General features: G+C 41.3%; 1 protein-coding gene across 1 annotated transcript; it reads left to right on the forward strand.

Moving 5' to 3' along the window:
• The first annotated feature begins 10,580 nt into the window (after positions 1–10,580).
• LOC109874150 (forkhead box protein D1) lies at positions 10,581–12,428 on the forward strand. The gene has a single exon (XM_020465952.2). It carries the CDS (start codon positions 10,869–10,871, stop codon positions 11,886–11,888), a length of 1,020 nt encoding a protein of 339 aa, XP_020321541.1. The 5' UTR covers positions 10,581–10,868; the 3' UTR covers positions 11,889–12,428.
• Positions 12,429–13,104: the final 676 nt, after the last annotated feature.

Consider the following 13,104-nt stretch of genomic DNA (forward strand, 5'->3'; position numbering starts at 1 on the left):
GCACTTTTTTTCATAATTTCTTTGAATGTCTGTACTGCGCATTCCGCCAGACTATTTGAAGATGGTTGATATGCAGCTGATGTCACATGCACAATACCATTGTTTCGTGAGAATTCTTGTGCTTCAGTGCTCACAAAACAGGTTGTGTTGTCACTCACTCCTTTGGTTACTGAAGCTCTGTCATAGGCAATCTATAATAGTGGTGGATGAAGCAGAACAGGATACACATTCACCCATTTAGAATGCGCATCAATCAAAATCTGAAATATTTTCCCCATGAATGGTCCTGCGTAATCTATAGTTGAAGCCAGACATACACTTAGGTTGGAGTCATTAAAACTCGTGTTCAACCACTCCACAAATTTCTTGTTAACAAACTATAGTGTTGGCAAGTCGGTTAGGACATCTACTTTGTGCATGACACAAGTAATTTTTCAAACAATTGTTTACAGACAGATTATTTCACATATAGTTCACTGTATCACAATTCCAGTTGGTCAGACATTTACATACACGAAGTTGACTGTGCCTTTAAACAGCTTGGAAAATTAGAGAAATTGATGGCATAGCTTTAGAAGCTTCTGATGAGTCAAAAAAGTGTTTTTCTACATTTCATTTCACCTTTATTTAACCAGGACGGCTAGTTGAGAACAAGTTCTCAACTAGCTCAAGTTCATTTGCAACTGCAACCTGGCCAAGATAAAGCATAGCAGTTCGACATATACAACAACACAGAGTTATACATGGAATAAACATAACATACAGTCAATAATACAGTAGAAAAAAAGAAAACAAAAAGTCTATATACAGTGAGTGCAAATGAGGTAAGATAAGTTAAGTTAAGGCAATAAATATGCCGTGGTGGCGAAGTAATTACAATATAGCAATTAAACACTGGAATGGTAGATGTGCAGAAGATGAATGTGCAAGTAGAGATACTGGGGTGCAAAGGAGCAAGATAAATAAATAAATACAGTATGGGGATGAGGTAGTTGGATGGGCTATTTACAGACTGGCTATGTACAGGTGCAGTGATCTGTGAGCTGCTCTGACAGCTGGTGCTTAAAGCTAGTGAGGGAGATATGAGTCTCCAGCTTCAGTGATTCTTGCAGTTAGTTCCAGTCATTGGCAGCAGAGAATTGGAAGGAGATGTGGTCAAAGGATGAATTGGCTTTGGGGGTGACCAGTGAGATATACCTGCTGGAGCGCGTGCTACGAGTGGGTGCTGCTATGGTGACCAGTGAGCTGAGGTAAGTAAGGGCATTACCTAGCAGAGACTTGTAGATGACCTGGAGCCAGTGGGTTTGGCGACGAGAGTGAAGCGAGGGCCAGCCAACGAGAGTGTACAGGTTGCAGTGGTGGGTAGTATATGGGGCTTTGGTGACAAAACGGATGGCACTGCGATAGACTGCATCCAATTTGTTGAGTAGAGTGTTGGAGGCTATTTTATTTTGTAAATGACATCGCCAAAGTCGAGGATCGGTAGGATGGTCAGTTTTACAAGGGTATGTTTGGCAGCATGAGTGAAGGATGCTTTGTTGCAAAATAAGAAGCCGATTCTAGATTTAATTTTGGATTGGAGATGCTAAATGTGAGTCTGAAAGGAGAGTTTACAGTCTAACCAGACACCTAGGTATTTGTAGTTATCCACATACTCTAAATCAGAGCCGTCCAGAGTATTGATGCTGGATGGGCGGGCAGGTGCGGGCAGTGATCAGTTGAAGAGCATGCATTTAGTTTTACTTGCATTTAAGAGCAGTTGGAGGCCACGGAAGAAGAGTTGTATGGCATTGAAGCTCGTCTGGAGGTTAATTAACACAGTGTCCAACGAAGGGCCAGAAGTATACAGAATGGTGTCGTCTGCTTAGAGGTGGATCAGAGAATCTCCAGCAGCAAGAGCAACATCATTGATGTATACAGAGAAGAGAGTCGGCCCGAGAATAAAACCCTGTGGCACCCCCATAGAGACTGCCAGAGGTCCGGACAACAGGCCCTCCGATTAGACACACAGAACTCTATCGGAGAAGTAGTTGGTAAACCAGGTGAGGCAATCATTTGAGAACCCAAGGCTGTTGAGTCTGCCAATGTGGTGATTGACAGAGTCGAAAGCCTTGGCCAGGTCAATGAATACGGCTGCACAGTAATGTCTCTTATCGATGGCGGTTATGATATATTTTAGGAACTTGAGCGTTGCTAAGGTGCACCCATGACCAGCTCTGAAACCAGATTGCATAGCGGAGATTCGGAATGGTCGGTGATCTGTTTGCTAACTTGGCTTTCGAAGACCTTAGAAAGGCAGGGTAGGATAGATATAGGTCTGTAGCAGTTTTGGTATAGAGTGTCTCCCCCTTTGATGAGGGGGATGACCGCGGCAGCTTTCCAATCTTTGGGAATCTCAGACGATACGAAAGAGAGGTTGAACAGGCTACTGATAGGGGTTGCAACAATTTCGGCAGATAATTTTAGAAAGAGAAGGTCCAGATTGTCCAGCCCGGCTGATTTGTAGGGGTCCAGATTTTGCCGCTCTTTCCGAACATCAGCTATCTGGATTTCGGTGAAGGAGAAATCGAGGAGGCTTGGGCGAGATGCTGTGGGTAGTGCAGGGCTGTTGACTGGGGTAGGGGTAGCCAGGTGGAAAGCATGGCCAGCCGTAGAAAAATGCTTATTGCAATTCTCAATTATAGTGGATTTAACGGTGGTGACAGTGTTTCCTAGCCTCAGTGCAGTTCCTGGTTCTACATTTTTTGAAAGGGGCATGCTTATTTAAGATGGTGAAGAAGGCACTTTTAAAGAATGACCAGGCATCCTCTACTGACGGGATGAGGTCAATATCCTTCCAGGATACCCGGGCCAGGTTGATTAGAAAGGCCTGCTCACTGAAGTGTTTTAGGGAGCGTTTGACAGTGATGAGGGGTGGTCGTTTGACCGCGGACCCATTACGGATGCAGTCAATGAGGCAGTGATCGCTGAGATCTTGGTTGAAAACAGCAGAGGTGTATTTGGAGGGCAAGTTGGTGAGGATGATATCTATGAGGGTGCCAGTATTTATAGGTTTGGGGTTGTACCTGGTAGGTTCATTGATAATTTGTGGGAGATTGAGGGCATCAAGCTTAGATTGTAGGATGGCCAGGGTGTTAAGCATGTCACAGTTTAGGTCACCTATCAGCACGAGCTCTGAAGATAGATGGGGGGCAATCAGTTCACATATGGTGTCCAGGGCACAGCTGGGGGCAGAGGGTGGCCTATAGCAAGCGGCAACGGTGAGAGACTTGTTTCTGGAAAGGTGGATTTTTTAAAGTAGAAGCTCGAAATGTTTGGGAACAGACCTGGAAAGTATGACAGAGCTCTGCACGCTATCTCTGCAGTAGATTGCAACTCCGCCCCCTTTGGCAGTTCTATCTTGTCAGAAAATGTTATAGTTAGGGATGGAAATGTCAGGATTTTGGGTAATCTTCCTGAGCCAGGATTCAGACATGGCTAAGGCATCTGGGTTGGCAGAGTGTGCTAGGGCAGTGAATAAAACAAACGAAAAGAATCAAGGCATAATGTACAGACAAAGGTATGGTAGGATGTGAATACAGTGGGGTTAAACCTGTGCATAGAGTGACCATGAAAGAGATATTGTCTCTAGGAATATCATTTAAACCAGGTGATGTCACCGAATGTGTTGGAGGTGGAATTAAAGTGTTCACTAAGGCGTATTGAGCAGGGCTAGAGGCTCTACAGTGAATTAAGGCAATAAATACTAACCAAAACAGCAATGGACAATGCATATTGACGTTAGGGAGAGGCATGCGTAGCCGAGTAATCATGGGAGTCCAGTGAGTGGCTTCAGGCACTGTGGATGTATTGTGGATGTATTTCAAGGCCTACCTTCAAATTCAGTGCCTCTTTGCTTGACATCACAGTAAAATCAAAAGAAATCAGCCAAAACAAGAAATTTCAAATCTCCTAGAGATGAACCTACTTTGGTGCAAAAAGTGCAAATCAATCCCAGAACAACAGCAAAGGACCTTGTGAAGATGCTGGAGGAAACAGGTACAAAAGTATCTATATCCACAGTAAAAACGAGTCCTATATCGACATAATCTGAAAGGCTGCTCAGCAAGGAAGAAGCCACTGCTCCAAAACCACCACAAAAAAAGCCAGACTACGGTTTGCAACTGCACATGGGGACAAAGATCGTACTTTTTAGAGAAATGGCCTCTGGTCTGATGTAACAAAAATATAACTGTTTGGCCATAATGACCATTGTTATGTTTGGAGGAAAAAGGGGAGGCTTGCAAACTGAAGAACACCATCCCAACCGCGAAGCACAGGGGTGGCAGCATCATGTTGTGGGGGTGCTTTGCTGCAGGAGGGACTGGTGCACTTCACAAAATAGATGGCATCATGAGGAATTGAAAATGATGTGGATATATTGAAGCAACATTTCAAGACCATCACAACTAGTAACTGGACAATAACCCCAAGCATACTTCCAAAGTTGTGGCAAAAATGCTTAAGGACAACAAAGTCAAGGTATTGGAGTGGCCATCACAAAGCCCTGACCTCAATCCTATAGAAAATTTGTGGACAGAACTGAAAAAACGTGTGTGGAAGGAGGCCTACAATCCTGACTCAGTTACATCAGCTCTGTAAGGAGGAATGGGCCAAAATTCACCCAACTTATCGTGGGAAGCTTGTGGAAGGCTACCCAAAACGTTTGACCCAAGTTAAACAATTTAAAGGCAATGCTACCAAATACTAATTGAGTGTGTAAACTTCTGACCCGCTGTGAATGTGATGACAGAAATAAAAGCTGAAATAAATAATTCTCTCTACTATTATTCTGACATTTCACATTATTAAAATAAAGTGGTGATCCTAACTGACCTAAAACTGAATTTTTACTAGGTTTAAATGTCAAGAATTGTGAAAAACTGAGTTTAAATGTATTTGGCTGAGGTGTATATAAACTTCTGACTTCAACTGTATGTGCAATCATCTCCAGCATTTCTCTGGGAACTCCCAGGTGTGGAACGGGGCTGCCCGTCTCGGTGAGTGCCCTGCCCTCACCAAGACAGCGCTTGTTTCAGTAAAATTATATTATTCTTATGACTAGATTGAATAGCAAGCCTTTCTAACCTGTAGGTAGCCTAGGGGTTAGAGAGGGTTGCCAGTTTGAATCCCAAATCTAGTGGGAAGTGAGCTGGCAACTGGAGCGTTGCTGTTGTGCCCTTGAGCAAGGCACAACAGCGCCCAGTGTGGCAGCACCCCAAACGTCTCCAAAAAATCTGTATATAGGTCTATGTGTCTTTCGGATGGGTTGGCTTAAAAGCGAAAGTCACATTTTGGGTTGAACCTTGTGTGCAATTGGCCAATAAAATGATCTTAATCTGTAGTTACTCATCGGTTATAGAATAAAACTGCAGCCAATTATTCTGTTGAGTAGGCCTAGACCTACCTTCTACTTGTTTATCTTTATGTTTTTTCCAACTACCTCATCCCCATATTGTTATTAATTTTTTTGCTCCTTTGCACCCCAGTATCTCTACTTGCGCATTCATCTTCTGCACATCTATCACTCCACGGTTTAATTGCTAAATTGTAGTTACTTCGCCACTACTGCCTATTCATTGCCTTACCTCCCTAATCTTACCTCATTTGCACACACTGCATATAGAGTTTTTCTATTGTGTTATTGACTGTACGTTTGTTAATTCCATGTGTAACTCTGTGTTTTTGTTTGTGTCGCACTTCTTTGCTTTATCTTGGCCAGGTCGCAGTTGTAAATGAGAACTTGTTCTCAACTGGCCTACCTGGTTAAATAAAGGTGAAATAATTAAAACATTTTTTAAAATTATTATAGCCAAAGTAATGGCTATAAGGCGATGAGCTTGCATTACATCCTGCGTTTTCAGTCACAATGTAATTTTGAAGGCCCTCTCATTCTGTGTGTGAGAACAAGGTGGAAAGTGTCACCATAGCCTAGACCTAGACCAAGCCTAGCCTGTACTGAATGGTATTATAATTTCAATACAGCATAAAACTTGGATCCCATACCTAAAGCCTGTTACAATGCAATAACAGTAAGCCTAGACGTAGCCTACACAGACTGCCAAACTGGTATACCTATTTGTGGAATGCTAATATTCAAAGAATTACAACAACAACAAAAAACTCCAGTCCAGTACAAAACTCCCATGGCAATGAGAGCACAAGAATGTAGCCTAATGTAGACTAAACACTAACAGAAACAGAAAAGCAAACAATGATAGCCCACCCATTTTGGCCAAAGTGTCCAGATTTGAATAGAACTTCCTAACATAACCCTCCACAGTGGGCTAGCACATGAGGCATCATGGATCTTCCTGTGATGAAAACTTTGTGACACCTTGTCAATCTATTCACCTTACTTGTAGAAGCCATTTTGGTCTGCTTACATGCTCATTGAATCTGTTGTGTATATGTTGTCTAGCTAGGAATGTTGGAACTTGGTTTTGTACCGTAGTGACACTCTCACATGGGGTTATAGATCACTGGTCACACGTAGCCTATACAGGTACACAGGTTAGCTGACCAGGATACCAGGAAGTGTTCCCACAGATGAGAGGAGAGAGCAGACAGTTCTAATTGTCTCACTGGAAGAGTATGGTAAATCAAATATATTGGAACTCTGCATTTGATAATCTACCATAGGCCTAATGCATGGGATGGGAACACCAACCAAATATCTAAGTTAGGAAAGTAAATTATGTGGCTACATCTTGAACTGATCTCAAACTGTGCAAATGGTGTGTCATATGGAATCACCACTACATTACCAGATCAAAGTTAGCAATGTTTACTTTGTCCCAACAGAAACAATCTCAAGTATTTTCACAAGTATTTGATAAGTAGCCTATTTATTTCTCAGGTTATTCACAAATATACAATATATTTCCTGAAGTAGCCTAAACTGTGCATTGTGTACACACACACGCACACACACACACACACACACACTCTCTCTCTCTCTCTCTCTCTCTCTCTCTCTCTCTCTCTCTCTCACACACACACACACACACACACACACACACACACACACACACACACACACACACACACACACACACACACACACACCCTCTCTCTCTCTCTCTCTCACACACACACACACACACACTCTCTCTCTCTCACATACACACACACACAACACCTTACACATTAGCCCTAATCACGCACACGTACAACCGCACGCACTCACAATATGTGCACTGGTATTGTCTTGCCCTTTATGCACGTGATACATATGAATCACAGGCTACCAAGTCCCCGGGGAGAGACGGACTGTTTTGGTGACGTTCATAGGATTTGTCAGAGCTAGAGGCAGGGAGGCAGGGATTGCGTTCAGCAGTAAGTGCTTTCTTGGTACCCCGTGGCACGGAAACACCCTCCGATCGCAGAGGGGAATTTAGAACCACTTTAGAAGTGGTTTACCACACATGCGAGCCCTGCTTTAAGTGTCAGTTTTAAAATATCACCCTCCTTTAGCTATAGGCTAAACCTGGACAATACTAATAACTTAAAGAAATAATGTCAAATGAGTAATTATAGAAAGCATGACGCAAACAGGTTAAATGCTTTCCCCATATAGACCAAATGATGTAGGTGACAATCGTGACATATCAGTCCGTAGACGTATAGGGCAAAACCCATTTCAAACACCTTCAGAGAGTTTCAGTGCAGATTAAAATGATTCATTAAAATAAATTATTACCGGTTTTTTTTAAATCAACTTTCACCTATTAATTTGTAAGTGTCACTTACGAGAGACCCAGTCAATCGAATTTATTTGATTGGATCGTTATTCTATTTATTTAGTCTGAAAGTGACTGATAATTGATCATTTATAAGTCCATCCGTAGCCTTCTCCAAGACTAGGTTATTGCAAGTCTAAAATAGGCATTTGAAAAGGGAATAGGACTATTACGAAAGTATTTATAATTATTTTTTAACTCTCCACTGTTCAACAAGGCTTCGTTTCCATATGGTGACAATTCAGTTGCCAGAAACGGTCAGCATCAACTGAGATTCTTTATGAGCCTAATCTTTTTTTACAGGAATAAAACATCAAATATTCAATCCACGTAGGGTAACCTTTCTATTTTACAACCTAAAACTGCATTGTGGCAATAAGTATGCCTAATTGTGGTCCATATTATCTATTTTCCTATAAAGACAGCACAATATCCCTCTTAGGCCAATGGCTATTAGGGTATACATATGATATTTAGCACAAACAAACAAACTAATAAACACATACTAGTGATTTTCAAATCATTCAAAAATGTTTGTATGCATGACTAAAAAACGATTTTATATCACTGCTGTGTTAATTTTGAAGAGTTAAATCGAAAGGCCATTATTTCGATAGTCATTAAAAATGGTGTTAATACCTGTCTGAAAGAGATGTGTATTTGAGAGAGTTCTATGGCCTTTTGGTGAGGTTTAGGCCTGAGCCAATTGTCAGCCAACAACTGGTTAATTTGTGAGAACGCAAAGGCTTGAATGTAAATCATAAACTGTTAGTGGAATATAAATATTATTCAAATGACGTAGAAAATAACGAAAGGGGAAATAAAACTGTTGTCAATGTCACATTTTTTAACAGCTGAAGTCGTCAAAGTAGTTGTCCGTTGGATGGAGTGTGGACTTTTTATCCGCTAGATGGTGCTAGTCCAGCAGAAACGCTGCAGTAGATAGGCCAGAGTAAAATAAACATAAGTCGTCATACAACTCTGAATAAGCCATGGGGTAGCTTTATATGGTCATCAAAAAAGCACCAGACATTTTCTTACTGACATAAAGGGAACCTAAACCCATTATGTTATTATTTATTGGCCTACAGGCTCTATTGTTGTTGTAGTGCTTTGGTAGGCTATAGTTGTTTCTGAATTTACCAACATAACTTAGTGCGGGACATAGAAAGAGACATTATGATAACAACATTAATTCATATCCTATTTGCATTCAAATGTACTTTTACTTGTACTTTATTGTTGCAAAAACGCACGTTGAGTAGGTTTTCAGCGCTTTGAAAACGTAATTTATACGTTTTATTTACTGATTTATTTTCACGCACCCTATATTGGTGTGATATATTAGATATGATCATCTTTCACCTGTGTCAAGAGATATGTCTTAAATGTGTCTAGTTGTGGGTGCAATACATGCCTGATTTAGGCTAGCCTAGTGCCATAACAAAGTGAGTCCCAGTTTGGATTGTTATTGTCACATTTTTGTAAATTCACTAAAGAAAACAAATGAACCAAGTTCACTCAACAAAAAATGGGGATTCTTCACAGTTGCCCAACTTCATGAACGTAACTGTCTCCGAGTTGTTAAAGGGGGTTCTTTAGAATGAATCGTGTAACCATAGCCTATCATTTAAAATTGATTGGTGAGCAGGAACATTTTAGAAATCATAACGTATATCCTACTTCTCGTGCCTATACTTCTAGTGCAAAGGCAATGAAAAGGAACACCACAATGGGGAAGATGTTTTGAACTATCAGTTCCGTTTTACAATATAATTATGAGTTATATATTCTCTAGGCCTATATATTTCAAATGAATTAATCAAAAAGCATCATATAAGCCTATGTTGGTTTAGTTTCAAAATGTATTAGCTGGTGCTGTGCATAAAGCAATTACGCACGTGTAGCCTACATTCAGATTGTAAAGCTTTTAGAGATATGCTCGACACACTCTTTTGCTAGAGCCGTATTACGCAAGAAAGTTTCACACTGTTACATGCAGGCAATTACAATATATTACAGCAGATAACATGATCGAGATAACCCAAATAAAGGATTTTGTACAATGCGTAAACATCACGATCTCATCAAAACATTATAGAAACTCATCAAAACAGATGTATTCGATTTTCTTTCTATATTATCTTGAACATCTTCATTCAGTGCTATAAAGTCTGTGCATGGGAGATAGAGGCCCTTATTTTTCGAGCTGCTCGCATGCTCTGAGTGACCCGTGACTGATGCAAGTTAACAGCTGACTCTTTTACATTACAAATGGCTCGCGGATAATCTAGATAACTACCGGATCACGCAAACTATGATGCGTGGAGAGTGGGACATGAAATTCCGTCTGTATTAATTTATTTTAAAAACGCTGATAATTTAGTTTGATGTAGGCTATAAATCATTAATTAATCTGAACCATTACTTTTTAATGGTGAAATGGAATTTCTAAAATGCCATAACTTTATACATAGGCCTACTTCTTTCAAGCATAAAATCCCACTATCATGATAGAGCTTTTTATCACAATAAATTATCATCTAAAAGGGATAGTCCTGCATTGGCTTTGTTCTGCATGCTGACAGGCTGCATGCAGAAATGAAAGCTGAAATGAAATCTTTAGATTAACCATATGTGTAGCCTATACCAAGATGACCACCAAAAGAGAACCAAACTTTTTAAATCGTCCACCGTTCTTTTTCAAATACAATGTTTTGCTTTTTTCCCCCCTCTATTCATTTGCCTTGGTGACGTTCCTTCGCCATGTGATCAGAGCACTGGTATAAAGCGCGATGGAAGATCCGCCCTCTTTAGGATTCAGGTTCGGCCTTTTTCAGGTCCTTTAAACACACTTCAAACTACCATCCGAATGGTGCGCTACTGAAAAACGAAAAAATCCATAAAACACATGAAAGTGCTTGGAAAAAGGGACATCTCTTACCGCCGGCGTGCTCCTCTCATCCCCTCATATGAGTTGTCTTGAAAGAGGGCAGAGTAGCACGGGCAGCATCTCCTCTTCCTATCCGCCGTAGCTTCTGGGAGCGCACAGCACAGTGCAGCGCTTTGCATAACCAGCCGTGAGCCATGACTCTGAGCTCCGAGATGTCGGATGCCTCCATCCTTTCGGAAGAGACCGACATCGACGTGGTCGGCGAGGGGGAGGATGGGGACAGCCAGACGCGCTCCTACGTAGACGAGGTGGCGCAGATGCACGATGATCTCCTGGCTGGCTCCCCGCCATGCCTAGACATCTCCTCGTCCCGGGATCCGTACAAACCAGCCAGTAAGAACATCCTGGTGAAGCCCCCATACTCATACATCGCCTTAATCACCATGTCCATTCTCCAGAGCCCCAAGAAGCGGCTCACCCTCAGCGAGATCTGTGATTTCATCAGCAACCGTTTCCCGTACTACCGGGAAAAATTCCCCGCGTGGCAGAACTCAATCCGACACAATTTGTCACTAAACGACTGTTTCGTCAAGATACCGAGGGAACCCGGAAACCCCGGGAAGGGGAACTACTGGACCCTAGATCCAGAGTCCGCCGATATGTTCGACAACGGTAGCTTTCTGAGACGACGGAAACGCTTCAAACGACAGCAGCAGCAGGACTTGCTGCGGGAGCATAACAGTTTTATCCCCGCTGCTGCGTACGGCTATGGACCTTACGGCTGCGGCTACGGTATCCAGCTGCAGTCCTACCACACACACTCTGCGCTTTTCGCGTTTCAGCAGCAGCAACAGTCCAGGCATTCACACACTGGGACCATTATCTCGGCACCGTCCTTGCCCACCTCCAGTGACTTAGCGAGGAGCAGGTTCTTACCCCAGCTCAGTCCCAGCCTGGTTTCACCCATACACACTGCAGCCAAGTCCAGCTCGCCTGTCCAGCGCTCTACCTTCTCCATTGAGAGTATCATTGGGAGTTCGCTGAGCCCTGCGCACACTCACTGTGCTTCGCGGACTTCTACTGTTGTTCCAATGTTATCGTCTTCCCTCGCGCCACAGTCGCCCAACCAGCCGCTGAGTATGCACCCAGGAACTGTTTTACACATGGTCGAGAACTTTCCCAACATAATTCTGAACGGTACTAGTGGCTGTTAATTTCTATAAACTAACTTCCACGTTTTCAAGAAACACAAACAAAAACGCCCCCTCTTTGAAGGTAGGATTATTTTTGTATGTTTTTTGGTAACACGCAGCTGAATGATGGACATTAACACTATTCGTGCCAATTCATTCTGTAAAAAAATATTAGGCTATATTTATGTTAATACAATTTTAGTGTCAATCTAATTTTCTCTCCACGAACTTTGTTCATTGTTTATGAAGTGATTCATTTAAGTCTAGGGCGTCTCAGGATATCGACTAAATGAAAGGTTATACACGATCACGTCTCAAACAATGTATATTGTGTCAAACACACACATGTTTTTTAGTTTGGCATTCGTTTTTTTTACTGTTTTGATTTGTGCTCTGTATTTAAAAGACACAAAGATGAAGGTCATTCATTTATATGCAGTGTGTGCTTATTTCAGTAATAAAACATTGTACATTCTTTGGCAAGTATTGTATAATCGGAGTGTGATATTTTTTACACGGTTTGTTTTTCAATGAGAATAAATATTGTTTTACAAAAAAAGACATTTGCCTGGAAAGTAATTTTTTGAGTAAGTAATAATCTAGAAATTAGCGAAATGAAGTCCCACAGTAGATCACGTGCATGAAGTGTTGTTGTTTTAAAAATACCTATAATTTTCATTTTTGTTAAGAATCCTATTCCCAAAAAGTAAAAGACAATGTAGGCTATTACTTATTGAGTGGAACCTGTAAAAATAGGACTGAACAACAGTGCACATAATACTAATATCAATACTACTAGGCTTCTACTTTTAGAATAATACATTGATAGGCCTATTATAACTACTCGACTGCTGCCGTTTATAATAATACGACTTACTACTACTAATAATAATATCAATACATCTAGGAATAGCTGTTACAATTACCCATGGACATTGTTAGTTGGTTCCCATATACAAAGCAACAACAGAGTGTATTCCTCTGTTACTTCTCTTCCAACTTTTACTAGTGGTTCAGCACAAATACTGAAAGAGATGAGTGCGAATCAGCTGTAAGAACATTATTATTACATTAAATAATAATTCACTTTCAGTGTAACATTGCCCAAACTAGAACCATTACTTTCAACAGGCCCTGGGGTGCAGGATCAACTTCACACCTATAGACCTAAATAAGAAACGTCAATGTTCTATACTGTGTGTGTGAGTGTGTATGTGTGTGTGACTTTTAGAACATG

Source organism: Oncorhynchus kisutch, linkage group LG29 (assembly GCF_002021735.2).
Source record: "Oncorhynchus kisutch isolate 150728-3 linkage group LG29, Okis_V2, whole genome shotgun sequence".
In the NCBI taxonomy this organism is placed as follows: domain Eukaryota; kingdom Metazoa; phylum Chordata; class Actinopteri; order Salmoniformes; family Salmonidae; genus Oncorhynchus; species Oncorhynchus kisutch.